General features: G+C 44.9%; 2 protein-coding genes across 3 annotated transcripts in view; both read right to left on the bottom strand.

Moving 5' to 3' along the window:
* Positions 1-5,723: 5,723 nt before the first annotated feature.
* ACTA1 (actin alpha 1, skeletal muscle) lies at positions 5,724-8,511 on the bottom strand. The gene is made up of 7 exons (XM_019941614.3): positions 8,369-8,511; positions 7,446-7,586; positions 7,016-7,340; positions 6,771-6,932; positions 6,487-6,678; positions 6,219-6,400; positions 5,724-6,119 (listed from the first exon to the last, which is right to left on the bottom strand). Exons 2-7 carry the CDS (start codon positions 7,572-7,574, stop codon positions 5,976-5,978), a joined length of 1,134 nt encoding a protein of 377 aa, XP_019797173.1. The 5' UTR covers positions 7,575-7,586; positions 8,369-8,511; the 3' UTR covers positions 5,724-5,975.
* Positions 8,512-15,020: 6,509 nt separating this feature from the next.
* Positions 15,021-27,752, bottom strand: part of NUP133 (nucleoporin 133) — a 57,219-nt gene continuing 44,487 nt past the window's right edge. Inside the window, exons 21-26 of one of the 2 annotated variants that reach the window (XM_019941611.3) lie at positions 25,791-25,926; positions 24,095-24,213; positions 22,468-22,548; positions 21,652-21,716; positions 20,269-20,357; positions 15,021-15,764 (exon numbers count right to left, since the gene is read on the bottom strand). In XM_019941611.3, coding sequence (XP_019797170.1) covers positions 15,628-15,764; positions 20,269-20,357; positions 21,652-21,716; positions 22,468-22,548; positions 24,095-24,213; positions 25,791-25,926 — 627 coding nt within the window. In that variant the 3' untranslated portion in view covers positions 15,021-15,627. Of the gene's footprint in view, positions 15,785-20,268; positions 20,358-21,651; positions 21,717-22,467; positions 22,549-24,094; positions 24,214-25,790; positions 25,927-27,752 lie in introns of both variants that reach the window. The other variant, XM_073793675.1, reaches the window with a different exon arrangement.

Raw genomic sequence — 27,752 nt, 5'->3', positions numbered from 1 at the left:
GGTGTAAGGGAATAATCTCCCTTGGAAGGTACCCATAGGGAAGAAGAAATGAGCAGAGAAAATTATTAATATACAAGAAAATCTGAGCTCTATAAGACAATTACAGTATTTTGAGGAGGTTAAAACCATGACTGATGTATGATAAATAATAATATGTAAGGGTTTATAAAGATAGAATGAAAATATGTGATGAGTCAGGATGAAAATAAATGGATGAATTAGAAGTCCTCAAGGGTCTCGTGTTGTCCAAGGAAAGTAAAAATATTGATTAATTTTAGACTTTGAACAGGCTGGACTAATAGTACAAAATAAAATGATAGATTTTAACCAAAATATGCCAGTAATCACATTGAATATAAATGGACAAAGTGTCTCAATTAAAAGACAAAATTGTCAGGCTGGGAAAACTATTCAGCCTTATGCTGTTTACAAGAAATGTATATAAAATATAAGGGTACATCAAAATTGAAAATAAAAGAATAGAGTCAAGAGTTACAAGTTAAAGTCTTTCCTCTGCCACTTTTACTAATTTATAAACTAAGTTTATAAACTTAGGCAAGTCACTCAGTCTTGAGGCCTCACTGTCATCATTTATGAAAGTAGAGTAATAATCCCTATCCTAGCTACCTTATAAGATAAAATGAACTAACGTATGTGAAAGTTCTTCATATAACATAAGACACATAAGGGACATAACATAAGAGAAAAGCAGTCAAACAAACATTATCATTTTAATAGTCCATGGACTATTAAAATGAATGGGCTATTAAAATGGACCATTAAAATGAATTGTTACTAATGGCCTTTTAGTTACTATAGTGGGTTAAATTGTTGTCCCTATTGTGGGCTGAATTGTGTCACCACCAACCGAAATTCATATGTTGAAGTCCTAACCCCCAGGACCTCAGAATGTGACTATTTGGAGACAGGGCCTTTACAGGAGTAATTAGAACAAAGTCTTTAGGATGGGCCTTAATCCAACATGACTGGTGTCCTATAAGGAGAAATTTGGGCACAGACATGAAGAGAGGGAAGAGGACATGCAGACACAGGGACAAGATGGCATCTGCAAGCCAAGGAGAGAGGCCTCAAGTGATGACAACCCTGCCTTGATTTTGGAGTTCTAGACCCCAGAACTGTGGAAAAAAATAATTCCTGTTGTTTTAAGCCACCCAGTCTGTGGTAATCTGTTACAGGAACTTAATACAGGTCCCATGAAGGAAACTAGGAAAGATGGGGTGAACAAGGATCCAGGGGTGCTACGGCCACCCTTGGTCCATGATGTAGAGAGACTTCTACTCCCGAGTCCATCTCCAGTGACCAGAGCTCTCCACGTGGTGATAAGGTTTAGGAAACCCCAATGACTGTCACAGGAAAGGCAATCCTGATTCTACGGACAGCTCTGAGAACCGCCAACATCACCTTTGCACATTTGAGTCTTTCACCCAATCACCACCCCCAGAAACTGTTCAGCATCAGTGCTACTGAACTCAGGTCCGGCTGCTCATCACCCGAAAGCTAATATTTGAGAGGTAAGTGTTGGTAGAAAGGAAAGTTTGCTTTATTCTGGAGGCTGGCAACCTGGGGAGAAGGTGGACTCATGTCCAAAGGCCAATTCTCCCCTGCCAATCAGAGGGCAAGAGCTTTTAAAGGGGAGTTTCAGGGGTGAATGGGCAGAGGGAGGGGGCTACATGCAGCAACAGCACAGCCAGCTCTGACCGTCATCTTGAAACTGGTCATTGGTGGTCTGATCAGTGTCAGTCTGATTGTTTTCGGTACAGTGAGCCTTCAGTTCCAGGGTCGGTTTGTTCCCCTTTCTTTGAGGCCAGTTCTGGGAATTGCGGCAGCTTATGTCATGGCTACAGTCTGGTCATCATGTAGTTAACTTCTTCCACCTGGTGGGAGTTTCAATATCTACAAGGTAGCTCACAGAATATGGCTCAGAATATTATCTATAACCCTTGAGGAGGAACTAAAATCCTTGACTTTGTTTAATGACTAAATTATCATTATTTTTGTTTGACTGCTTTTCTTTGCTTCTGCATTTTCTCACTTCTCTGAATAAATTTATTCGTTGGCTAAAGTTTTTCTACAGACAAGAGGCAGGCAGAGGACATAGAGGGGGGTGTTTCTGTTCTATGAAGACCCCTTAGGGTCCTGCTCCATTCCATCAGGATAAGCCATTAAGAAACTTACAAGCAGGGGCAGGGTCAATCAGAAGGCTCAGGGCTCCTGCACCCAGTGAAAGGGCCACCCTTAATGAGGGGCCCCCATTCCTCATTCACGTCAGCTAACCTCCAGCTGCCTTTGCCATCCGTGCCCCTTCTGGAAGGTGCAGCCCATGGCCTGCTGGGGGGAGTGTCTCTGGCTGTGGGTGACAAGGACGCAGGTGGACCCGGACGTGGGACCCGCCATGCTGCCCACCTCACCAGCGCGCCATCACACCAGGTCTTCTCGGCTTCTCTCTGAGCTGAGGTCAGACACAGCGCATCAACTTGTGGGAACTCCCCAAAAGGACCGTGACATAGCGACAGTGCAAAAGAGGGTGACTTCCAAGGACAGTGTGGGGCAGAGAGGAAATGTCAGCGACAGAAATGAGGCAAGAAGGAAAGGGAGGAAGGCAGGCAGGTGGCCTGGCCACATGAGTGCCCTCAGGGGCAGGGCTGGTCTGTGGCCTGAGCCCATTCTGACTCCTGTCCTCAGGGCAGAGGCACTGCCAGGTGAGAGGCAGCAGTAGTCTGTGTCCCCAAGGCCAGGGGTGGGCAGGCCTTCTCCAGCACAATGATGGATGTTTCCCTGTAAGAATCTATTTCTGGAACCATCCAGCCTCATCAGAAAACAATGCTGTGCGGGAGGGAAGCCGGCCTGGTGGTGGCGAGTGCAAAGCAGCCAGATACCCACAGCATCCGATATCCCAGGCAGCTCCTCCAACAGGCTTTGCGGCGATCGGAGTCAAGGCATAAGTGCCTGGTGATGGCGGGGGTCATGACAGTGAACTCCCAGGATGGGACCACATCTTAGCCTTCTCCGTACCCCTGGCACATAGTAGATGGGCAATAAAATATTTCATTAACCCCTTAGGATTGTGCCAAATCTGGGGTGACAGTTCAGGGGACTAAACAGCTGGGAGGTACTCCAGTATTCCATGGTCTAATTCTAACTGCCAAAGGTTTAAATGATAAAACCTAGCCTGTACCCCAATCCCAGACCCTTTTATTTTTCCCACTCAGCCTAATCCTTCTTTTTAATCCTGACACATCCTCTCTTCCCATTTTCTTCTTTGTCCCTTCTTCCTTCAACTGGACACTAGCAATATAGATTTGGTGCGGAAAAAAATTACGGCTATTTAATGAGCTTTTGAGAGAATGAAATAACTGCAGTGAGATCCCTGATAAGACCTACCAGGTCTAAGGAAACACACCATAAGTGATTGCTGGGGAAATTGTTTTTGTTGCGTTCAATTCTCTCACAGCTCCAAAAATTGATTCTCTGAGATGGCTTTTCAGTGGGAAATTAGCCGTAACATTATTCCCTCTAGTGCCAAGTACACTGCTGTCACACAGGAGCTTCTCGCTTCTTCATACTGCAAACGCACTTAGAGCTGCTGGGTGCTCTCCTCACCCAGCACGAACATGTGTATATCCCTATACACACTATATACACTCTATATACAGTGTGTGTGTGTGTGTGTGTGTTTATATATATTTTATATATACACGTAAAATTATATATAATTATATAAAAATGTATATATATACATATAATTATACATTAATTATATATGCATATAATTATACATTATTATATATACATAATATATAATATATATGTTATATATATATAATTCTTTACTATAGCAACCAAATATCTTCTTTCAGGCCTAAGATAGGTGACACAATTTACCAAATACCTATAATCACAGCCTACTAGGAGAGCAGGAAAGATACAGAACACCAATGAAATGTGTGATGCTTGTTTCCTTTTAGAGAAGAACCAGAAAAGAAAAGGTCATCTGGCACACTTCCAGTAAAAACACACAATTCCTAATTTTTGCTCATGTTTTCAGTAGAACAACGTCAAAGGTGGGGCAGAAGGAAATGCTACAGATTATATGGAAAACTTCTCTCGGGCATTTGATGATTATGACCACAGGAGAAATGGGTCATTACCTCCTTAAATATCTTACTTAAATCCTAATTAAGAGACCTGGGGTCCTGGTTAAAAAAGATTTAACGTGCTGGTTAGCTGACTCATGTAATTCTGACGTGTTTTCCCAGCTGTTGGCTATACGAATTATTCAGGCTGTGTGTGTGTTGTTTGCTCAGATATGCCTGTGTCAATGTAGTATTATCCATAAAACCTGGGTATCTCTGGAAGGCTAGAATTTAGCCCTTTTCCCGGTACGCAGGCTTCTCACTGCTGTGGCCTCTCCCGTTGCGGAGCACAGGCTCCGGACGCGCAGGCTCGGCGGCCATGGCTCAGGGGCCCAGCCGCTCTGCGGCATGTGGGATCTTCGCGGACCGGGGCACGAACCCGCGTCCCTTGCATCGGCAGGCGGACTCTCAGCCACTGCGCCACCAGGGAAACCCTAGCTCGTTTCTCACCTTTATCCATCCTAGGTGGATAAATGCATGGTTTTCAGCGGATTTGGTATCATATACTTGTTTTATTAAAATCTTAAGTTCTACTGAATGGTGATTCTCTTTATATCTGGATTTGGCAGTATTCCTGCCTTGCAGGCTTCAATGATTTCGGAAGCTTCTCAATAGGCCATAACAGGAGGGAATAAACATATGGCACAGTGGCATATAACACAGCTATGTTGTTAATTCTACTTATACACTTATTTCTGAATGAGTGTATTACCTTCTTGAGTCAGAATCTATTTCATTTAGGGACCACTTTTCCCGAAAGTCTTGACTGGGAAACCCTGGGCTACTTTAAAATATGTAGATGCAGTGTTCGCTCATAGAAATGCAAACTGTTACTATGTTTTGTGCCTTTCAGACACTGCGGGAGTGGAGTGGGGTTGCGTCTTCTCTCTTGCTGACCTCTTCTTCAGCACCATCTGGGCTCCCTTCCCTGCAGGCATTTCCTTGTTGGCCGGCCCCCAGTGCCCTTCCCCGCCTAGGATGCGCCGTCCTTCTTTCGGAGCGTTCACTTGGTCCTTCCTCGCCCTCCTCCCACCTCTGAGCGCCGCTCCTCCCCCGCCCCACCCTGGAAAGGGCGCTTCTTTATGCCACCATCACCTGGTACGAAGCAAAGGACTTCTCAATCGGGAAGAGAAGTGGGGATCTTCCCTTACAAATGAGCACAATTAGATCGCAGATTCCGGAGGGAACCCGGATTCTGTAAGGCCACGCCCGCCGCGGGCGGAGCGTAAGTGCGCGCTGCGGGGCGGCCCCTGGGCCCAGCACCACGGTCAGCGCCCTGCCTGCGGCGTCCCCTGGCCACCCGCGCGCGGCCCCAGCGCCGCCGCCGACCCGAGCGCAGTGCAGAGCCGGACACGCCCGAAGGTCAAGTCGGGCCCCGGCGCGCCTGCCATTCTGGGGAATGGATCTGAGCCAGAGGGGAGAGCCGTGAGCAGGGGAAGACTTAATTTACGGTCTTGAAAGGCGTGCACTCATTCGGAGTATTGTGCAAAGTGATGGAGGAAGATGGGGTCCCTCTTCCTCCCCGACCTCGGCCGCTCCCCGCCCACGCAAATAAACACAACAGACAACTTTACGCAGCATAACAGAACGGCTGAGTTTAATGCTTCAAGTTTTCCATTTCCTTCCACAGGCCTTCGTTTTACAAATAACAAAATGAGGTAAATAAGTTAATGTATGTACACGTTATAAACAGTGTCGGTTTGCGGCGGCAGCAGCGCAGGTGGTTGGAGGGCAGTTGCCGCGCGGTGGCTCGAGGTCAGCCGCCTGCGCCGCAAGCGGATTCGTCGTCCTGGGGAGAAGTCGCGGCTGTCGGAGAGGCGTCTAGAAGCATTTGCGGTGGACGATGGAGGGGCCGGCCTCGTCGTACTCCTGCTTGGTGATCCACATCTGCTGGAAGGTGGACAGCGAGGCCAGGATGGAGCCGCCGATCCACACGGAGTACTTGCGCTCGGGCGGGGCGATGATCTGCAAGACAGTGACAGTGACAGTCCGTCAGGGACGCGGCCGCGGCCCGGAGCCCCTCGCGGGCCGGGGAAGCGGGGCGGGGGAGGGGGCGCCGCCCACCTTGATCTTCATGGTGCTGGGGGCCAGCGCGGTGATCTCCTTCTGCATGCGGTCGGCGATGCCCGGGTACATGGTGGTGCCGCCCGACATGACGTTGTTGGCGTACAGGTCCTTCCTGATGTCGATGTCGCACTTCATGATGCTGTTGTAGGTGGTCTCGTGGATGCCCGCCGACTCCATGCCTGGGGGCCACGGGGAGGAGCGTGAGCGGGCGGGCGAGGGGCCCCGGGGGCGGGCGGGGGCCGGGGGGCGGGCGCTCGGGGCTCACCGATGAACGAGGGCTGGAAGAGCGTCTCCGGGCAGCGGAAACGCTCGTTGCCGATGGTGATGACCTGGCCGTCGGGCAGCTCGTAGCTCTTCTCCAGGGAGGAGGAGGAGGCGGCCGTGGCCATCTCGTTCTCGAAGTCCAGGGCCACGTAGCACAGCTTCTCCTTGATGTCGCGCACGATCTCGCGCTCGGCTGCGGGGGGCGGGGCGGGAGAGAAGCCCTCAGCGCGGGGCCAGGGGACCCGCGGGCCGCCCGCCTGCCCGCCTGCCCGGGGAGCAGCGCACCTGTGGTCACGAAAGAGTAACCGCGCTCGGTGAGGATCTTCATCAGGTAGTCGGTGAGGTCGCGGCCGGCCAGGTCCAGGCGCATGATGGCGTGAGGCAGCGCGTAGCCCTCATAGATGGGCACGTTGTGGGTGACGCCGTCGCCCGAGTCCAGCACGATGCCTGCGCGGGGGTGGGGCGGGCGGTGAGCGGCGGCTCAGTGCCCGGCGCTCGGGAAGGGGGTGGGGCGGCTCCCGGGCACTCACCGGTGGTACGGCCGGAGGCGTAGAGGGACAACACGGCCTGGATGGCCACGTACATGGCCGGCACGTTGAAGGTCTCAAACATGATCTGGGTCATCTTCTCGCGGTTGGCCTTGGGGTTGAGGGGGGCCTCGGTGAGCAGGGTGGGGTGCTCCTCGGGGGCCACGCGGAGCTCATTGTAGAAGGTGTGGTGCCAGATCTTCTCCATGTCGTCCCAGTTGGTGATGATGCCGTGCTCGATGGGGTACTTGAGGGTCAGGATACCCCTCTTGCTCTGCGCCTCGTCGCCCACGTAGGAGTCTTTCTGCCCCATACCCACCATGACGCCCTGCGGAGCGGAGACACCACGAGCTCGTTACCGCGGCTCCGGGTGGCGCGGGGCTGGGCTGAGCGGGGACCCGGCCCGGCTCCCTCCGCGGACTGGCAGCCTGACCTGGTGGCGAGGGCGGCCCACGATGGATGGGAACACGGCCCTAGGGGCGTCGTCGCCGGCGAAGCCGGCTTTCACCAGGCCGGAGCCATTGTCGCACACGAGGGCGGTGGTCTCGTCTTCGTCACACATGGTGTCTGGTTTCTGCAAGGTCGGGAAGGCCGTGGAGACGCTCGGCGTGTCAGGCGGAAGGCCCCGCCATCCCGAGTGCCCTCCCTCCCCCGGGGCCTATGGACACCCCCAGCCCCCAGCCCGGCGCGGTCCCGAAGGGGAAGAAATTAATGCCACCCGGGCCGAGCTTCGCTGCCGGGCCCTGCGCCGGGGGGAGACCACACGGAGCTTTTCTCCATCTGGGAACCCAGGGCACAGTGTCCCCGAGGGTTCTCTTCCTTGGCTGCAGGCGCCGCCCTCTCCACACCTCCGGGGTCTCACCTAGGGGGTCAAGGTCCGCGAACCCTGCCCGCTGGGCGACTGTGAGGGTGAAAGGAGACGCCGTGGGAAGGGCTTAGGCGCTCCACCCGGGGACGAATGGTCTATTCCGGACCCCCACGACACACCAGACTCGCAACCGAGGCGCCCTTGGGCCTGACGGCGAACCCGGGGAGTAGTGGCCCTTGCTGTCCTTTGGCTCGGCTGGGACGGAACTGCCCTGAGGACGACTAGAGCAAAACCTTTCATCTACTTGGGCACAAACTAAGTGTCAGGGAGAGCAGCCCGAAGGGGCTGGGCATAAATTTGGAGAAGTTTCCAAAGGACGAAGGTTTCCTGTCTCTTCTTTAAAGCGCACGTGGCTCTGGGGTCGGAGGCGCAGCACTGAGGACGCAGGGCTGGGACTGATATAGTGAGTCGGCTGGGCCCTACCCGGAGTTCTCCGGACTCCCTTCGGTGGTGCCCCGTCCCCCTGTCCCCACCCCGAACCCGCCTACCTCGGCGGGTGGCTACACCTGCTGCTCTCCGGCTGGGGCGCTGCGGTGGCCGCTCGTCTCCCAGCTCAGGTTTTATATAGCCCTCGGGAGCTCCCCCCGCGCCGCCCCGCAGGAATGTCGCTTCCCTTCTCGAGCCATATTTGGGTGTCGGGCACTAGAGCCCCCTCCCCCGGCCGGTTCGCGGCCTGGGTCCCCGCCCGGGTCCCCCGCGCTGACCAAAGAAGGAGCGGCCTGGCCCGAACCCAGGTAACGCGGGCCGGGCCGTATATGGAGCGTCTCCCCGCTGGTCGGCCCCTCCCGACCCCGCGCAGCTGCCCGGCGGAGGGCCTGGGGTGCGGCGAGGGTCACCGCGTGCGCGGCGTGCGCCAGCGCGCCTGCGCACCAGGCTGCACCTGTCCGCCGCCGCCGCCCTGCCCCGACCCCGGCCGCTGGGCGCGCACTGGGCCTCGAGGAGGTGCGCCCCACATTTCGCCCCTTCTTCGGGTTCTTTGCTCAGACCCCAGAACCTCAAGTGCGGCTCCAGGGAGGAGGGAGCCGTGTTCAAGTGGTGGGCCCGAGAGGACCGGGGGAGCAGTCACACCCGCGTCCCGGGCAGGGGAGGCAGGCGACCCCTCCCGCCAGCTCCCCAGAGAACCTGGTCTCTCCCCCCACCCCGAGCTCCCCGAATCCAGAGGGCTGACCCGTCGGCCCCCACCCCCACCGGAGAGGGTCACCAGCGGCGGGCGGGCGCGCAGCTGTCGTGGGGCAGACAGCTAGCGGCGGGAGGCAAGGGCGGAGCGCCGGGGAGGAGGCGCGGGCCGGCTGTGGCAGCGCCGGGCGCAAAGCCAGGGCCCGTGGACCTGCCCGCCTCGGGGACGCGCGGAGCGCTCGGGGGCTTGTGAAGGCAGTGAATTTCAGGGCGTGACTGGCGCGCTCCGGGGTGCGGCGGGCCGCGCGGAGCGCCCTACCCTCCCGCATCCTTGGCGGAGCTCACTGAGGGCCCTGCTTCTGGGGCCGAAAGGCAAAGGTCACAGCCCACGACCTGGAGGTGGGAACGGTGAGGTGTTCTTACTAGATGAAGCCGCGCCCGTCTCTCCTCTCGGTAAAGAGGACAAGGACGTCGCGCTCTAGGATGGGCAAAACGTTTTCCTGCTGCGAAGGCTGAACAAACTCATCGTTATATTTAGAGGGTGACGCCCAGCCGAGGCCGGCCGCTTCCCAGTCCACCTTGTAGAGTCACCGGTCCACCAGGGCCTGCGGAAGCCGTTCTATTTATACCGCTGATATACGGGGATATGCCTTTCTAATTTTCTAGAAGGATTTGGATCTATCTACTTATGGTAAGGTGGAGTGGGGGTCAGAGGAGGTTACCCAGTTGGCGCTTCTCACTCCTCCCCCACCTCTGCTCCCGGACGAGAACAGTTGTAACCTTGCTGTGGAAGGCACAAGGAGAAACAATTTTCTGTGATGAACTCAGTGACATGCTTTAAGGGGTACATCAGTGATGCGGTGTGAGCCAGAATGGAACCACTCATTTTTCTGATGTGCCGAAGTGTTCCCAAAATAGCTACCATTCACATTTGGCGGTGGGACTCCAGGTGTGGGTCCTCTTGAGGAGGGATATAAAAGTATATGAAACCCGTCTCCGCAGCCCACATCATGGCAGCCCTTCCCCAAAATGGCCAAAGTCAATGACAAAATAAGGAGTTTGGTTAGTACGGGGCCTCGGTAGTGAGTATAATGCCACTGTGGCTTCATATTCAGTTTCTGAAATTTGAGAATGCATGAATAATGGACAGAGCTACATTTCATCTTTGATACCTTGTGTCCTGCTGTGGCAGTGTGAAGTGGCGACACTAGAAAAAAAACAAAACCTGGCAAATGCACTCTATGTACAGTGTAAGGGGAATAAATAAATTTTGGTCTTGAAGGTAGGAAGAAGTATGCTGTCATTTACTGAATACCTAAGAGTTTGGTTGACATCTTAAGGGGGAAGGAGGTTGTATTTGCCAGACTGTTGCTCAGGGCAACTCCGCTCCTATAGCGAGCTTTCTAATCTCAGGGTCTGTTAGGTTCAGACACACATGAAAAGCTATGAATCAAGCAGTCACAAGCTAGCGGAGATCTGCTGGTACAGCAAACCTTGGGGAGGTGGGCTTGGGAACGCCAGCTGGGACACCTGCGCGGCTTGAAATAGTACCCGAGGGCTATCACAGGGCAGCCGCAGGCCCATCCTGGTCCTGCTGAGTTCTCATTGGCTCATAAATGGCCTTGAGGAGCAGGTGGAAGGCCGTCTCCATACATGTACACTCTGGGGATCACCCCAGCACCCCACGCCTGAGTAAGTGGGCCACTGCCTGCACAGCCTTTTGAGAGACACCCTGAGGAAAGGTCAGCCATGCAGGGTATGCTCGACATAGAGCTCCTGCTTCTAGGTTTTCGGGGGCAGCCTTAGCTCGATCCTCTGACAGGCCCTCCTACTAGGGCCCAGCCACTGTGCTCACACCCAGTCCAGCCGCATCCCCTCAGCTCCTCACATACCTGTGGTCCCCAATCTCAAGCAGTCTAAGCCTTCTACTGTGTTTCCTACCTATTTAGACACGAATCTGTAAAGTGCTTCACATGTTTTTGTGTTGCTCCATTAATCCTGTAACTGTCTGGAGGTACATGAGGCAGGTACTATCTGCGCTAGCTTTAAAAAGAAGCAAACCAAGGCTCCATGAGCCAGACAGCACATCCTGGGACACACAGCGGCTTGGGAGACCCACCCTTCCCTAGGAGTGCTCGGGGCTGCTTCCTATCTCCCTTTAACCTCCTCCAACACTTGGTATGTTCGGGAACATAACAGATCCTCGAGGGACCTCTTCCAGTGAAGGGCCAAAGACATCTTAAATGAAGCCATGGCTCCATGTGCAGCCGTCCTCTGTCATCTCAAAAAGAACAGGGAGGGGGGCTGCCTGGCAAGGCACAGAGTCAGAAGCGTTCCAGTGAGCAGGGGGGTGAAAGAAAAAACCAACTCACTGCCCTCCCAAGCCACACATCCACAAATGTCCAGCTGACCGTGGCAGGCAGGAAGAGAGGACTTCGATCTTCTACTGGTTTTCCCAGACTGGGACTCGCTCTGCTTTGGCATCTCTAAGGGACTAATGATTCCATCCGAGGCTTCCTTTGGCCTCCTCCCCCTCTCCTCCCCCTCCGCTCCCCTCGTCCCCACCCCAGCCCACTAGTTAAGAAAGCCTGCACTTTGGTAAAGCACATCTGGGTGTACCCACCCCTCTGACGGGCTATGTGGCCTGGGGCCGGTGGCTTCCAGAGACACTCCACCTACTCCTTTAAGACTGATTTGAAGGTTGAAACTAGGTAAGTGCCTGGAACACAAGAAACGATAAATGGTACAGTACCTTTCTTCTAAGTGTTTGGAGGAGGACAGAGGGGGGAGGTGAGCAAAGGACACTAAAAATCATTAGAACAGTTCACTGACCACTTATCAATGTCATCACTAACTGAACAGGAAGAGTCAGTGTCATTTGAAATGTATCTGGAATGAACAAAGATTTTTGTACAGATTTATTCCAGTATTACGGTAAGAAAAAAGACAAAACCCCAACCCAACCCAACCCCAAACCATTAACCCAAGTGTTTTTAAGACTGTTAAGAAGAGAGAGACCTGTTAAATTATGATACAGCCATATATGGTAAAGTGTCAGGCAGTCATTAAAAAAAATTGTACCTTGAAGAATACTGAAGACATACATTCTTTTTTTTTTTTTTTTTTTTTTGCGGTACGCGGGCCTCTCACTGTTGTGGCCTCTCCCGTTGCGGAGCACAGGCTCCAGACGCGCAGGCCCAGCGGCCATGGCTCACGGGCCCAGCCGCTCCGCGGCACGTGGGACCCTCCCGGACCGGGGCACGAACCCACGTCCCCTGCATCAGCAGGCAGACTCTCAACCACTATGCCACCAGGGAAGCCCCTGAAGACATACATTCTTGAAGGGGGAAAAGTTGGTTCTTAGGGGGTTAAAAAGAAAATCTTAGATATTATAATGATGCGTGGCTCCAAAGGCTGTGGTACATAAAAAGATATACAATAGATTTGTGGTATTAAACTTTCAGAGGGGGTGAAGGGAGCAGAGTGATTAAAGAAAATTGTCTTAAGAAGTCTCCTTAGGAGGAGTGATAATGAAAAGGAAGGTTGACAGATGAATGGATAAAGAAGATGTGGCACATAAATACAATGGAATATTACTCAGCCATAAAAAGAAACAAAATTGAGTTATTTGTAGTGAGGTGGATGGACCTAGAGTCTGTCATACAGAGTGAAGTAAGTCAAAGAGAAAAACAAATACCGTATGCTAACACATATATATGGAATCTAAAGAAAAAAAGGTTATAAAGAACCTAGGGGCAGGATGGGAATAAAGACACAGACCTACTAGAGAATGAACTTGAGGATACGGGGAGGGGGAAGGGTAAGCTGGGACGAAGTGAGAGAGTGTCATGGACATATATACACTACCAAACGTAAAATAGATAGCTAGTGGGAAGCAGCCGCACAGCACAGGGAGATCAGCTCGGTACTTTGTGACCATCTAGAGGAGTGGGATAGGGAGAGTGGGAGGGAGATGCAAGAGGGAGGAAATATGGGGATATATGTATACATACAGCTGATCCACTTTGTTATAAAGCAGAAACTAACACACCATTGTAAAGCAATTATACTCCAATAAAGATGCTAAAAAAAAAAAGGAAGGTTGAGAAATACCAGATTAAAGATACACAGAAATGCTCACGATACCTCACATCAAAATAAGCAGGTTACAAAAGGTAACACATGCACAGTCCAATACTGATACATGCACAATCTAGGATATATTTCAAAATGGTAACCGAAGTTATTTCTGGCTGGTGGGATTACAGGGGTTTATTTTCCTCCACGCACTTCTTTTTTCTTAATAGGTTTCACATTTTCTACAGTACTTATACCTTGGTCTTTAATGAGTGAATTTTACATAGGAATATAGAAAGCTGTTTTCTTTAGAAGCGTTCCTTGAATAAAGTCTCTAGGAACAGGTAGGCAGGCTACACTAATACTTTCGTAGTTATTAGCCTCAAAACGCACACGTGCGTGGGGAGCGAGGCTGCAGCCACCTCGGCGTGGCTCTCCTTCAGGCCCAGTCACCTCGAGGAGCATGCTTCACACCTATTCCCGACAGCCCCCTACACCTGGAGGGTGAAGCTGTGAAAAACACGATTCAGACCCCAAAGTATAAAAAGCAGCACAACCCGATTTCTAAAAAGTTTTCTTCAGAAACGAAATCCCTAAAACTGAGGGCATCAGTCGCCTTCCACCTCACCAAGAATTCCAGCACCGTCTCTTGCTGTGATTCTCAAATTCTGTCTTAATCCTCGACACGTTCACAAGTTCCTAAAACACAGCCACACACAAAGCCTGTTGCTCACGATCAAACCCCCAACCTTCCTGTTTGATTTAACTGGGGCCGCAAGCTGTGACTTTTCAAGCAGCGTTCAAAGACAGGAGTGAAGAAAACCTTTTCCAAGTCAGTACACTTTCTCTTTCCTAGTAAACATGTTCACCCTTTACAGCACCTTTACACTTTGTCATCGTCAACTACTCAGTTTATATAAAAATCAGTAATTCTTTAATGAAGACTACGTTGTGCAACAAATTTTTAAAATTTAGAAGAAAAAATTACTCAATATTTTAGGCCTTAATTTCAGTACTCCTGTTAAAATAACTTTTAAGAAACCCAACCATTTTGGAGCTATGGCTACCATCTCTAACAGGGGTAGAAGAGAGAGCCTTTTTCTCCCTCAAAATGAGACAACCATCCATCCTGCTGTGAGAGCAGCAGCTTCACATCCTCGGGTCCATGGGCCGGGGTCATCGTCAGACTGGCTTTCGTCACACGGGGATAACTGGGTTTGTGGCAGCGCATGAAGGTGGCAGGGTCCTGTGTCCCAGTCACAGCATCACCTGACAGGATCTCACAGGTGAGAACCGTAGGGCCCTCACCTTTTGGTAAAACCAAAGTCTTCTAACACAAGAATTCTTGTGCCGTCTGACAAGTTCCTCTCCCTAACTTCCCCTAGTGCCCTTCAGGATATCCCTAACTGCGCCCCGCGCTGCAGACAGAGGCGAGGCTGCCCGTTTCCCTCCTTTGGTGACGGCCGAGAGCAGCTCTTCCATGAAGCCGTCCTTCCACACATGCTCAGAGGCGGGGTCTAAAGCCTGCAGGGGACAGCGCGCGAGAGCTGCACTTTGTGAAGCCGGGAACCGGACTCTCTTCACCATATTTAACTCCTGACCTTTTCAGCTGTTGGAGCAAGTTGTTTAGTGAGGATTCAACTGGGCCAAAGCCTGAATATGCCAGCAACTCCATCTTTATTTAAAGCCCGATAAAAACTGAGTGACAACATTGGTCAGGACAAACCTTTGAGAACAACTACTCTTCAGTTAAATCAGTTGCCACATTAGGAAAACCTATAAAGGTTTCTAGCATTACACACACCTTAGATTAGCTAGACAGACTGTGGTAAAGATGGAATTCAGTGTAAATCATCCTGAAAATGCATAAACCTGACTGAATCCCCATACTGACAGGTTATAACCTATTATACGGTAACTTATAGATAGATTAGAAAGCCACATAAATATGTTTTATTCACCAAAATACTTTTATTAATACTCTATTATTTATGTAGAAAAGTCTGACATTTTTCCCAGTGAAGTAATCAGTTATCAAGCTCACAATGAATTAGGCCCACTTTGTCCTTTAGTTTCATAATAAGTTAGCAAATTTTGACATTTATCCCACTAGATATTTTCCCCAGACCTAACCAAAATGGACACCAACTATTCCAGACACTGTCCAGTACGTAACATCCAGAGCCACAGCAATTTCAGAGACAACTTAGTGCAGTCTTGCCATTTTTAGAGTTACAGAGGCTGAAGCCTAGAAGTGACCCGTGCATACACGTAGCCAGAACCAGGGCCCTGGATGGAGTGAGATAAAAAGGAAGGGGAGCAAGTATGAAACCCACAGATAAACTTCAGAGGAAAAGAGGAAGAAAAAATTATCATGTAAACAAAAACTAAAACCACAGTCATACAAATATTTTGTAGTAGCTTCCAAATACAGTATAAAAAGTTCAGGAATACATGTTATAAAACTGTACAAACTTCTAGATATTTAAGGTCTAAAATTTTTATAAGGACACACTCATACAAATTTTCAGGAACAATGACCATTTTAGCAAAATCACATTTGTCCCTGGACATAGTACTCATAATTAGCTTTCAAAACAAACTCAAAGTAAGGATTGGACTTCAAGCTTCCCAACTGGTCTGATTGCAGCAGGTCCTTCACCTCTGGCAGGTACTCACTGAGCTGAATGCCTATAAACACAAACACAGAACTTTTTTTTTTTTTTCACATAACTCTCAAACGAACTGAGATGACTGATGACAAAAACACCTGTGCTTCTATTTAAAATATAACGTCACTCTGCTATTGGGAAATACTCTGTTCTAAATTCCTTCCCATCTGCCAAGCATACTCGCAGGCCTGAGAATATGACATTCCTTACTTAGCAGGGGCTGTGTGACTGTTCTTCGCCCTAGTGGTCAAAACAGCCACTCTATTTAAAGTATTTAATACAATCTGAAACACTTTCACGTCTCTCCACAGCTTAAGCCATTCCTTCGGTGTGGAAGTTTTAAACTAATAATCACTTGAAAATAAGTATTTCAAGCCCGAGGAAACAGCTTTCCAAGCAGCTGTATAGTGAGAGGTAGAAGGTATCAGTGAAAGATTGCTTATAACCCACATGTAAAATTTGAAAGACAGGAATCTGAATTATCAAGGAAGACAAGTTATACCATATCTTCTTAAAAGACTTTCAGACATTTATCTGTCTCCCAGATCAAAGATCCACTGTTTGCTTGGATGGGTGGTCTTCCCACACTCTAGAAATGCTTCACTGCAGAGGTGCTTATTTGAGAACCGGTTTTTAATGTTTTTTTCCTGGGGTGATTGGTCTGCTTAATTTTTAAATAATTATTTTCTAGAGTCAACTTTGGTAATATGTATTTTCCTTGAAGTTGATCAACTTTATTTTGTATTTCAAGTTTATTTAATTGTTTAAAAATTTTTTAAAAAGAGAAGAAAACAAGTAGGTCAAACAATATTCTCCTATTCAGGAAAATAATTTAGTAGAAACACTGCCGTGAAAGCTATCTACAGTGTCGCCAAACGTATCACAGTTTCTCTCTACAACTGGAGAGGGGGAAGAACTATGTCTTCATCAGTCAGTCCTCTATTGAGCTGGAAAGCCAATGCGCATCTGTGTAGTCACAAAACAGTATGTACGATTTTTCTCATTTTATAAATAAAGAGAACTGGAGGAAACATTTTAAATTAATAAGGCAATATTTTATAGTTTGTTACATTATCATAAGTTTCTCAAAATCAAATACTGTTTATTTTTAATACCATCTAAGTGCCTAGCACCATTTTTGATACTCAATTATTATACAATAAAAAATCTCATAATAAGTGTTATGAGACTAAATCTGCAATATTTATATATCATTTATTACAATTAACACACTTTCAAGAGAGACTTTTTCTCTCTAAAACAGCATTACACTCGTGAAAATATCACATTAATTTCCTAAAGATTAATTCTCTTAAAAAAACCATCTTATTTAACTTCTATTTTTATAATGCATGCCTTCTGTTAGACATAATATTTGATGGTTTATTTTTCTTTAGAGCAGGAGTCAAAAAAACTCAAATGCCTGCAAAGCCCTGGCAGGTACCATGAGAAAGATGGCCTAGGGGCTTTGGTAAACTTAGGACCAGCGCCCCATTCAAAGTGGGCAGTGCTCATCAGCTCCAGCTGACAGCTGCCAGGTAAACATTTCAGTCTGGTATAGGCAAATCTTTTGATTTTTAAGACAAGTCAGAAAACAAGACTTTCGTAAGAACTCTTCTCAACTATTAAATGCCAGCGACTAATTAGGAAAAATGTTATACTCCATGCAATGACGTGCATTTTTTTCTGTACGTATAATGTACTTTAATAACATGTAAAAACTGAAAAGCTCCAGGTGGGTAATTTAAATATATCTGCAGGCTGAATTCATTCCACAGGCTGAAGTAATTGTTGGGCTGCCCAAGTCTATGAAATACAATGTGAAGTTATCTATATCTACCTTCAGAATCTGCCCTTTAAAAAACATTTACTCTTGGGCTTCCCTGGTGGAACAGTGGTTAAGAATCCACCTGCCAATACAGGGGACATGGGTTTGAGCCCTGGTCCAGGAAGATCCTACATGCCGTGGAACAACTAAGCCCCTGTGCCACAACTCCTGAGCCTGCGCTCTAGAGCCCGCAAGCCACAACTACTGAGTGCACGTGCCACAACTACTGAAGGCTGTGTGCCTAGAGCCCATGCTCTGCAACAAGAGAAGCCACTGCAGTGAGAAGCCCACACACCGCAACTAAGAGCAGCCCCCACTTGATGCAACTAGAGAAAGCTTGCGTACAGCAAAGACCCAACACAGACAAAAATAAATAAAATAAATTAAAAAAACCCCCAAAAAACCAAAAAAAACATTTATTCTTGTACATGGAAGCTATATTATTAAAAGGTTCCAAAAATAAATGTCTTTGGCTTGGTTTTATAATATATATATAATATTATAAATGTATGTTATTAATATATATGTATTATATATTATATCATTACATATTATAATTTATATATAATAGTTTCCACTTGTTTTTGTCCTTTGGTCAAAATTTAATAATTCTTTTTGTAAAATTATAGGTTTCTGTTTTCCATCTATGATTTATAATCTAAAAATAGCAACAACTGAAAAGTGAACTTTAAATAGCACCAAATACTTAATTAGCCACAATTCGGTTCAGTGGCCCCTTTACAAGAGCTAACTTCATGGAAAGCATCAGATATGGGTCCGAATGAATCTCTTCAACAGCACAGAGAAATCAACCATATCCAGTTATTTCTTCAATTCCAAATCTAGCAAAGAGAAAAAGCCTAATAGATATATTTTAACTCTGTCTGAATTTCAAGTATTTTTAAGCAAAAGATATTTTCTTTTGCTATACCCCTTCATTATTTAATTTTTTATTTTTTTGACAATGAAAAGGCTTAATTGCCTTTGTGTTATTTATTCATCTTTGAAAATAAAAGCATTCAGTAAATCTACTGTCAATGTGGGGTAGTCAAGTATTCATTTTTCATAAGTAAACACCCAGGTCAATGCTGAGGTGGACAGCTCTATCCGGAGTGAACTTCCGGTGTAAACACCAAGTTCAGCGCCCTTTCCCCTCGGCACACTGGTTGGTGTGGTGAGCTCCGCAGTGCTTCTCTGAGGCCCCCGTCATTTCGGTTAAGCCAGTGATTCTCAAGCAGAGGACCGGAGAGTGGAATCTATTACAGAAGAACTGGGGCTATGAATCTGTAAAATAATTCTAGGCATTCAAAGAACAAATGTTTGTTGGGTGACTACTATGTACCAGGCACTGGGCCGCGCATGTCTTATGTAGATTAAATAATGTGTCTTGCAGATATATGTACAGAAATTTCCGAATGTGTGTAAATGTCAGCATCATGAATAAAATCCACATCCGTTTAGAAGGGCTGCTGAATTTACTGTGGTTTTTTGTCATTGTGTACTTTTTTCCAGCTGGTATTAAAGAGAGTGTCCTTACATCTGAAAAGATTGGTAAACACTAGGTTAGCCTATTTTGCACACTGCCTGGATTATCATCATATATGTGTATATATATATATATATATATATATATATATATATTTTTTTTTTTTTTTTTTTGCGGTACGCGGGCCTCTCACTGTTGTGGCCTCTCCCGTTGCGGAGCATAGGCTCCGGACGCGCAGGCTCAGCGGCCATGGCTCACGGGCCCAGCCGCTCCGCGGCATGTGGGATCTTCCCGGACCGGGGCACAAACCCATGTCCCCTGCATCGGCAGGCGGACTCGCAACCACTGCGCCACCAGGGAAGCCCATCATCGTATATTTTGATTTAATAATTCTACAACAAATGAGCCACACTTGTCTTCATGTATAAAATGTGGAAAATCTCTCACCTCTAGTCTTTCTCCATATATTAACCTCCAGTTACATTAAAGTAAAAGTTAAGTACCCTCTAACTCATCTTCTCCCTTCATAATAAACATTTAACCACAAACGCTTCTTTACTTACTTGCACCTCGATCAGCAAATGGAATTTTGCTCACTTGTCTTAGGTACAAAACATATACAAAACATACTCCCTTCCTGTCTCCTTTTATTTTGTTCTTTTTTTTTTTTTTTGACGAGGACCATTTTTAAAGTCTTTATTGAGTTTGTTACAATATTGCTTCTGTTTTATGTTTTGGTTTCTTGGCCCTGAAACATGTGGGATCTTAGCTCCCCAACCAGGGATCGAACCCGCACCCCCTGCATTGGAAGGTGAAGTCTTAACCACTGGACCACCAGGGAAGCCCCTTATTTTGTTCTTAAAACTAATTTTATAGTATTAATGTCCAAAATGGATTGATAAAACATTTTGTAGTTTGCTCTCAGGCATGGTATGGCCAGTTCAGTACGGGATATACCAAAAAAGTCACATTTTAGGTTTTCAATCTTCACAAGAGTTAAGTGGCCAAGCAGACGGCAACTCCACCATGACACAGCTCCCCAACATGTAGGGGAGGAAAGAGCCCTCCCTTTATTTTAAACAAGTTTCTCTAAGTATGATACCGTTTAATTTTAACCCCCTGGCATTTGACACCTAGGCAAATCCCCATTATTCTAAGATTCTAAAACTGAGGAGTGACACTAATTTCCAACATGAACAAACCACTTACCATCTTTTAAAAGTTTCTGCAAGATTTTCACAAATATACTGTCTTTAGATACTTCAATTGGATCATCTTTACCATCTGAACTGGACCAGCTAGAAAACAAAATCACTGTGAGGAGAAAATGGAACTGTGGCCACAATCTGAAACAAATGACTTGTTTGCTATTGTGGATTTGTTTTGATGTTTGTAGGGGGTGAAGAATCTTGAGTTTTGTGATACTGTTGAAAACTATTTAAATAAAGGAGCTTTATTAAATGTTGGATATACCCAGAGTCTCTCTATTAGATAGGAGATGCTATACTCAGGTAGCTATTCGCCCAATATAACCAGCATGTATTTGATGTCAAAACCAAGTAGTGAGGTATCTTTCCCAAGAAAATTCTATATGTAACAACCTAGTAACGACCCTAAAGTATGACCCTTCAGAGCACAGGTGATAGTTAAAGAATGTTATATTCTGTTTCTCATAAAAGTAAAATGGCAACCAGTGTCTGGTGTAACCTAAAAAGCTTCCTTTATCTAGTTGAGATTATCTACTACTGAAATACAAACCCACAGAACCACTCCTTTGTAGTAATCAATGGCTATACCCCTCATGATACCGTAGAGTGTTTAATCAGGAAGCCAAGACAAGGTATTCCAGTCAAATGACATAATACATCTTTTATGATTGCGAAGGAGAATCCAACAGGCAGAGCCAGATGCTTCGGAGGATGGCCTCCAAGACCAAATTTGACAACAATTTTAACTATCTGGGAGTGATTAGAGGAAGAAATGCTTTAGTAAAAATAGTTCCATTGCCATTTCTCAAAGCCACAGGAAAAAGGAAAACCGAGTAGAGAAGGCTTTTAGCACTCAAGTCATGCTCCCTTTAAAATTCTTTCCGTGGGAAAAATCCATCTCTACAGCTGATTATTCTGTCTCTCTTTGCCACTGAATCTTAATACCACCGTTCCAGTGGACAGAAATCCTCCTATGTAGGGAGATTACAGTGAAAAAGACGTCACAATAACTTAGAAGAGGGTACTGATTCTCAAACTGTACTAACTTCTTATTAAAAAAAAAAAAAAATTTGTAGCCTCAAGTCTTTCTTGGCAGAACTGGCCCAACTTCTGTGAAAATAAGGAACATACACATTTCTGTGCCAACTGACAGTGTAAAATTTAAAATCAAAAGTAGAGAATTATACCAGTGGCCCCAAGTCCTTAAGCTATTCCTTAATTATTGAATAAAAACATTAGGATTGCTAATGAAACCATTAACATTTTTATAATATACGTTACAATGCAATTAGGTTACAAAACGATTTGATGTGTATGGTATCATAATCTTCCTAAAGAGTCCTTTTCCAAAACCATGTCTTGTATTCACACTATGGGAACTTACTTATCTCTCTGAAGAGCTTTGCAAAGGATTTCCAGTTTTAGATTATTTATATTTATATCTTCCTCCTTCACAGCAAAACAAAAAAATCCTCATTAAGTCCTGATTTAAAAAAATACATGCTTAAATTTGAGTTATGTCAATTCCTAATTCCACATAAATATTATTATGCTTTAATTTATAATTTAAAAAAATTTCCCTTTCTTTGAGACGTTAATACTACTCAGAAGAGTAAAACTATTAAGAACTTTGTGTGAATTTGTTTCCGATTATTCTGAGATAATCTGATTTTATCAAGAAGCTTGAGAGAGTCAAGATTTTAAACAGAGTAACATAAAAGCCAACATATTATTGTCTTTATAATCTACCAAACTACTTTCAATTGCAGAGCCGACTACTCACCCTACAGAATTATCATTATAATCTTTTTTTCAAAGAAGGCTGAGAAACAGCTTCTCTTAGGGTGAATACTATGAAGAATAAATCGACAAGCAGCATATCAGTTTGAGAAACTAACAACGACTCAATAAATGAAAGAGAAAAAATATGTCAGGACCTTGAAAAGCAACATTTTTTATTTGTGCAGGGAAAAAGACACCTGGAAATGTGTGAGAATTATCAAGAGGTGAGATCTCTTGACAGCTTTTCTAAAGAGCTATACGTATTCCAAGAGTTACGGGTAGCTGAACCAGAAAGTCTTTTATTTTATTTTTTTGAGAGTCTTTTAAAATTAAGACATTTTCAAGATGTACTCAGTTCTACAGAAAACCATACACAAATTGTGATCCTTGCCTGAGATCATCAAGTGATTTTACTTACCTCGTCAATATATTCAAGCAAGTCCAAAGCTTTCTTGAAATCATACTCATTAGCTCTTCTGTTTTCTTCACAGATATACAGCTATGGCAAGTTAAAATAAGGTAGAGAATTATTTTAACTCTTCATATAACCAAGACTGGAGAGATTTACAGAGAAGTCATCACGTCTATAGGTATCTTTATAGCAAAGAACAGCAACACGTTTGGAAAGTAAACTCCATCTACCTCACAGCAAACTGTCTTTTAAAACACACCTATGTTCATTCACAGTAACTAACTTGTATAACTTGGTATATATACTTCTAAAATGCCAGTAAATTTATATTCATAAGTTCAAGATAGTATACATTTCAGTACTCTTTCAAGCATACTCTGTAATAAACAGCTGCCCTTGCATTTTTAAAGCTGGCTATAATGCTTTTGAAATGTTGCCCTTTCAATAGTTTTAAAAATTGAGACCTATGAGAAAGCATGCAGTTGGTCTACAGTTTACTTAAGAGATAACAAAACACACCAATATGTTACCAATGGTTACCCCTGGTTGGGTAGATCACAGCTGACTGTATATGATCATAAATGTCCCGTAATTTTATAATCAGAAAAATGCTTGCCTTATTAACAATATCAATTTGAATTTTTCCTAACTTCTTTTTCCAAAAATTATTTATAACATAACAAATTTCATTTTAAAATACTGCACATAATCCTTTAACAGCAAAGACAATACTCAAACCATTTCAGAAGAAAAGCTATCTACTTGTTGTCATTGTCTTACAACACTTGAAAACAATATTTTATTTCACTGTTTCTGAACCTTTTTTCCCCACAATGTTAACATCCCTGAAATTGGAAGGTAGTATTAAAATTGATTCAGTATCAAGGTAAATTTGGACAACTTTTTCCTTCTTACCAATACATAAAATAATGGTGAGTCTTAGAGGCAACAGCCCCTTAGATTTTTAAATTAAATGTGCTCTATCAGGAGAGGCTGCTGTGAGCTCAATGATAGGAAATGTGTTACTAATAATGACTAAAATACTGAAGTTTTTGAATTGTCTGCTTTCTTAGTAACATAATTAGGGCAATTCAAGGTGATTCTATGACACCGCTTTTGCATTGGAAATGCTTTCTTGAAAGGAAAAGAGAGAAGCAGAATTAAGGCTATTAAGTGTGCACAGCAACAAAATTACCTTATCTGGGTTGCAGCCCCTAATCTAGCTATGTCCTCAGGAATGTGCTATGTTGCAGAGGGAAATGGTGACGATGGCACTTAGAGGCTATGCAAATCCAGTTCCTAAAACCATTGTTTTTGAAGAGCCTGAACTATGTCTCATGGTACATATCTGTCCTGTACTAGAAAAGCACAATGGAAGTAATTTCTTCTGGTCGCCTGGATAAGCGTCTTGAGGAACAGGCAGAGAGCTATGGGGGGCAGAGGCTGACCCACTGCTTTCTGCTAACTGGCACCCTGCTCATAAGCAGCTTCTGACACCTGACTCCAGGGGAAAGTGACCAGGAAAATAAGAAATGGAGAGATGACTACTCTGAGGAACTGTACTACGTGGTCCAGGAAACACTGAGGTGGTTTTGAGACTACGAAGTGGTGCAGGGATTTGAAAAGCACGTACGCCAATGAGCTGTGGTGCAGTCAGTACCGGCATCGCACTGAGACTCAGCTGCTTCTCGGCCAGCAGCTGTTCAGGCAGCGTCTCCTGGTGCAGCAGGAAGCGCTCCTGCTCAGCCATTTCTAGGAGGCAACACAGGGGGAGGGGGAAACATTCACTTTTGCGCTGTCATAAACAAATCTGAATTTAAAAAGAAATGGAACAGCTCTAAGGGTAATCCCATCACTAATTCAGTGATCCTAGAATGTTATTAATTCTGCTTATTCTTGATTCCTAGTTATGTTACAAATATTCAGGGTTTGATCCAAGTCATGTGGATTATCACAGCAACCGGAAATATTAGGAGGGGAGAGAAGAGCTAAGAAAACAAACCAACTGATTGAAGCAACTGTAGAGCAGATGGATTTCAGAAGCACAAGTCCCCCAAATCTGAGGTCTCTCAGGCCATTTTAAGGTTACTCTGTAAAGTACTACTTTTCACTTTACCAGAGTTTCTAGTATAATTTCATTCACTAAGGGAAATGATCTACTTAAAAGCCACCATGAGTACATGCCAGGAAAAACACAAGCCAGAGGACTGTGCACTAGACCTATTACCCAGCAATGGTTATTTATCGCCATACGATAGGGTGACAGGAGCTTTTGATTTACATAAACTATCATAACCTGGCTTCACCCACGAGAATGAGCTGGGCTGCAGGAAAAAAGGACGGAGAACTGTTTGCTAACAGCAGTTACAGCAAAATGGAGTGACTAAATCACAGATATGCTCATTCAAATACTGGCATCATTCCACATGATCCGAAGCTTGTAAAAATTAAAACTGTTTTGTGCAATTTCCATACCTAAGAAAACAGACTGGGAGGATTAAAAAAGTAACAGTAATTATCTCTAGGGCAGTGGGATTATAGACAATTTATTTTGTTGTTGTTTTTTCTATACTTTACCAATTTCCATAATTAAACTTGTATAACCAATAGAAAGTTATCTCTTAAAAATCTACTCCCTTCAATTAGATACACTGTGATAATAGTCTGTAGGAAATTACTGAGACCTGAAAATATTCTCATTGTGCTAAGAAAGCAAAAGCTAAGAAGAAGTGATCAAAATGCAAAGTGATGACCAGAAGTTGGGGGGGAACCAGCAATAATAAAGCCTTGTGTTAAGATATTTTGATTAACATGATCTAACTCTGGTGGCCAGGTTAAAATACAGCTCCCCTTTCAGACTACCAGCCAGTCTTGCAGAACATATACACACTTCTCTAGAACAAAAGGCACTATTAGCGTTTAAAAATAAAAGAATGAGGAAGAATTTCCCAAACCACCACCTACAGCAGACCACCACTACAGAATTACCACCACCTACAGCAAACCCACTGAGTAAATGTCAAGTTTCTTTGCAGTTTCTTCTTAGCATATGAGTCACTAGGGGTGTAATCAGAGTACTCTGTTCAAATCATTTGAATTTACTCTTTAGGAATTCTTATTTAAGGCACAAATTACTTTTTCCATAAAAAGAGAATCCTAATTATGTAACTGAGTAATTGCCTAAGGACACTGAATAGAAAGCACTCCTCTCAAAGGAGATGGCTCCTGTTTCTAATGGACCTCATTAAATGATAACAAGAGCACATTCTAAGAATACACTGACAGTATGACTGATTTGTATGTCTTCTTGTTCAAATACTGTATTTTACCTTCAATTTTTCCTTGCAGTGTATCTTCTGGAAAGTCTGAAGCTAATGCAGCCAATTTACTCAAGCCAAGAAGGGTTTTTTTCTTTGCAAAGTAACGAGTTTCCATATTTGCCAAACCCAGAAGTGTTGCATGAGCCTACAATAAACAAAATATGAAAACTATGATAAAATCTTGGATACTAATTCAAGTTGCAATAAAGATTAAGTAAAACCCAAACTTGGTTTCCCCCCAAGCTGTATCAATGAAAGATCAAGTCACTGCTAGCAAGCCTAAAAACAGATGAGTACCATACGCTGAGAGTAATTACACATAAAGTATCAGCCACCCACACTAATTATTGGGAAAAGAGACATGTATAAAACATTTGCTCTCAGAAGCAAGAAGAACTACAATTCTGCAGCTCGCAGAATGAAAACCACAGTCACAGAAAGACAGACAGAATGAAAAGACAGAGGACTATGTCCCAGATGAAGCAACAAGATAAAACCCCAGAAAAACAACTAAATGAAGTGGAGATAGGCAACCTTCCAGAAAAAGAATTCAGAATAATGATAGTGAAGATGATCCAGGACCTTGGAAAAAGAATGGAGGCAAGGATCAAGAAGATGCGAGAAATGTTTAACAAAGACCTAGAAGAGTTAAAGAACAAAAAACAGAGAAAAATACTACAATAACTGAAATGAAAAATACACTAGAAGGAATCAATACAGAGTAACTGAGGCAGAAGAACGGAGAAGTGACCTGGAAGACAGAACGGTGGGAATCATTGCCATGGAACAGAATAAAGAAAAAAGAATGAAAAGAAATGAAGACAGCCTAACAGACCTCTGGGACAACATTAAATACATCAACATTCACATTATAGGGGTCCCAGAAGGAGAGAGAGAGAAAGGACCAGAGAAAATATTTGCAGAGATTATAGTCAAAAACTTCCCTAACAGGGGAAAAGAAATAGCCACCCAAGTCCAAGAAGTGCAGAGAATCCCAGGCAGGATAAAACCAAGGAGAAACACACCGAGACACAGTAATCAAACTGACAAAAACTAAAGACAAAGAAAAATTATTAAAAGCAACAATGGAAAAATGACAAATAACATATAAGGGAACTCCCATAAGGCTAACAGCTAACTACTCAGCAGAAACTCTACAAGCCAGAAGGGAGTGGTATGATATATTTAAAGTGGTGAAAGGGAAGAACCTACAACCAAGAATACTCTACCCAGCAAGGACCTCATTCAGATTCGATGGAGAAATCACAAGCTTTATGGACAAGCAAAAGGTAAGAGAATTCAGCACCACCAGACCAGCACTACAACAAATGCTAAAGGAACTTCTCTAAGCAGAAAACACAAGAGAAGAAAAGGACCTACACAAACAAACCCAAAACAATTCAGAAAATGGTAATAGGAACATACATATCGATAATTACCTTAAACGTGAATGGACTAAATGCTCCAACCAAAAGACACAGGCTCGCTGAATGGATACAAAAACAAGACCCATATATATGCTGTCTACAAAAGACCCACTTCAGATCTAGGGACACAAACAGACTGAAAGTGAGGGAATGGAAAAAGACATTCCATGCAAATGGAAATCAAAAGAAAGCTGGAGTAGCTATACTCATATCAGATAAAATAGACTTTAAAATAAAGAATGTTACAAGAGACAAGGAAGGACACTACATAATGATCAAGGGATCAATCCAAGAAGAAGGTGTAACAATTATAAATATATATGCACCCAACATAGGAGCACCTCAATACATAAGGCAACTGCTAATAGCTATAAAAGAGGAAATCGACAGTAACACAATAATATTGGGGGACGTTAACACCTCACTTACACCAATGGACAGATCACCCAAAATGAAAATAAATAAGGAAACAGAAGCTTTAAAAGACACAATAGATCAGATAGATTTAATTGATATTTACAGGACATTCCATCCAAACACAGCA

Source organism: Tursiops truncatus, chromosome 16 (genome assembly GCF_011762595.2).
Source record: "Tursiops truncatus isolate mTurTru1 chromosome 16, mTurTru1.mat.Y, whole genome shotgun sequence".
Taxonomy (NCBI): Eukaryota; Metazoa; Chordata; class Mammalia; order Artiodactyla; family Delphinidae; genus Tursiops; species Tursiops truncatus.
Note: the sequence above shows the minus strand (reverse complement) of the source record. Positions and strands in the feature narration are given on the sequence as shown.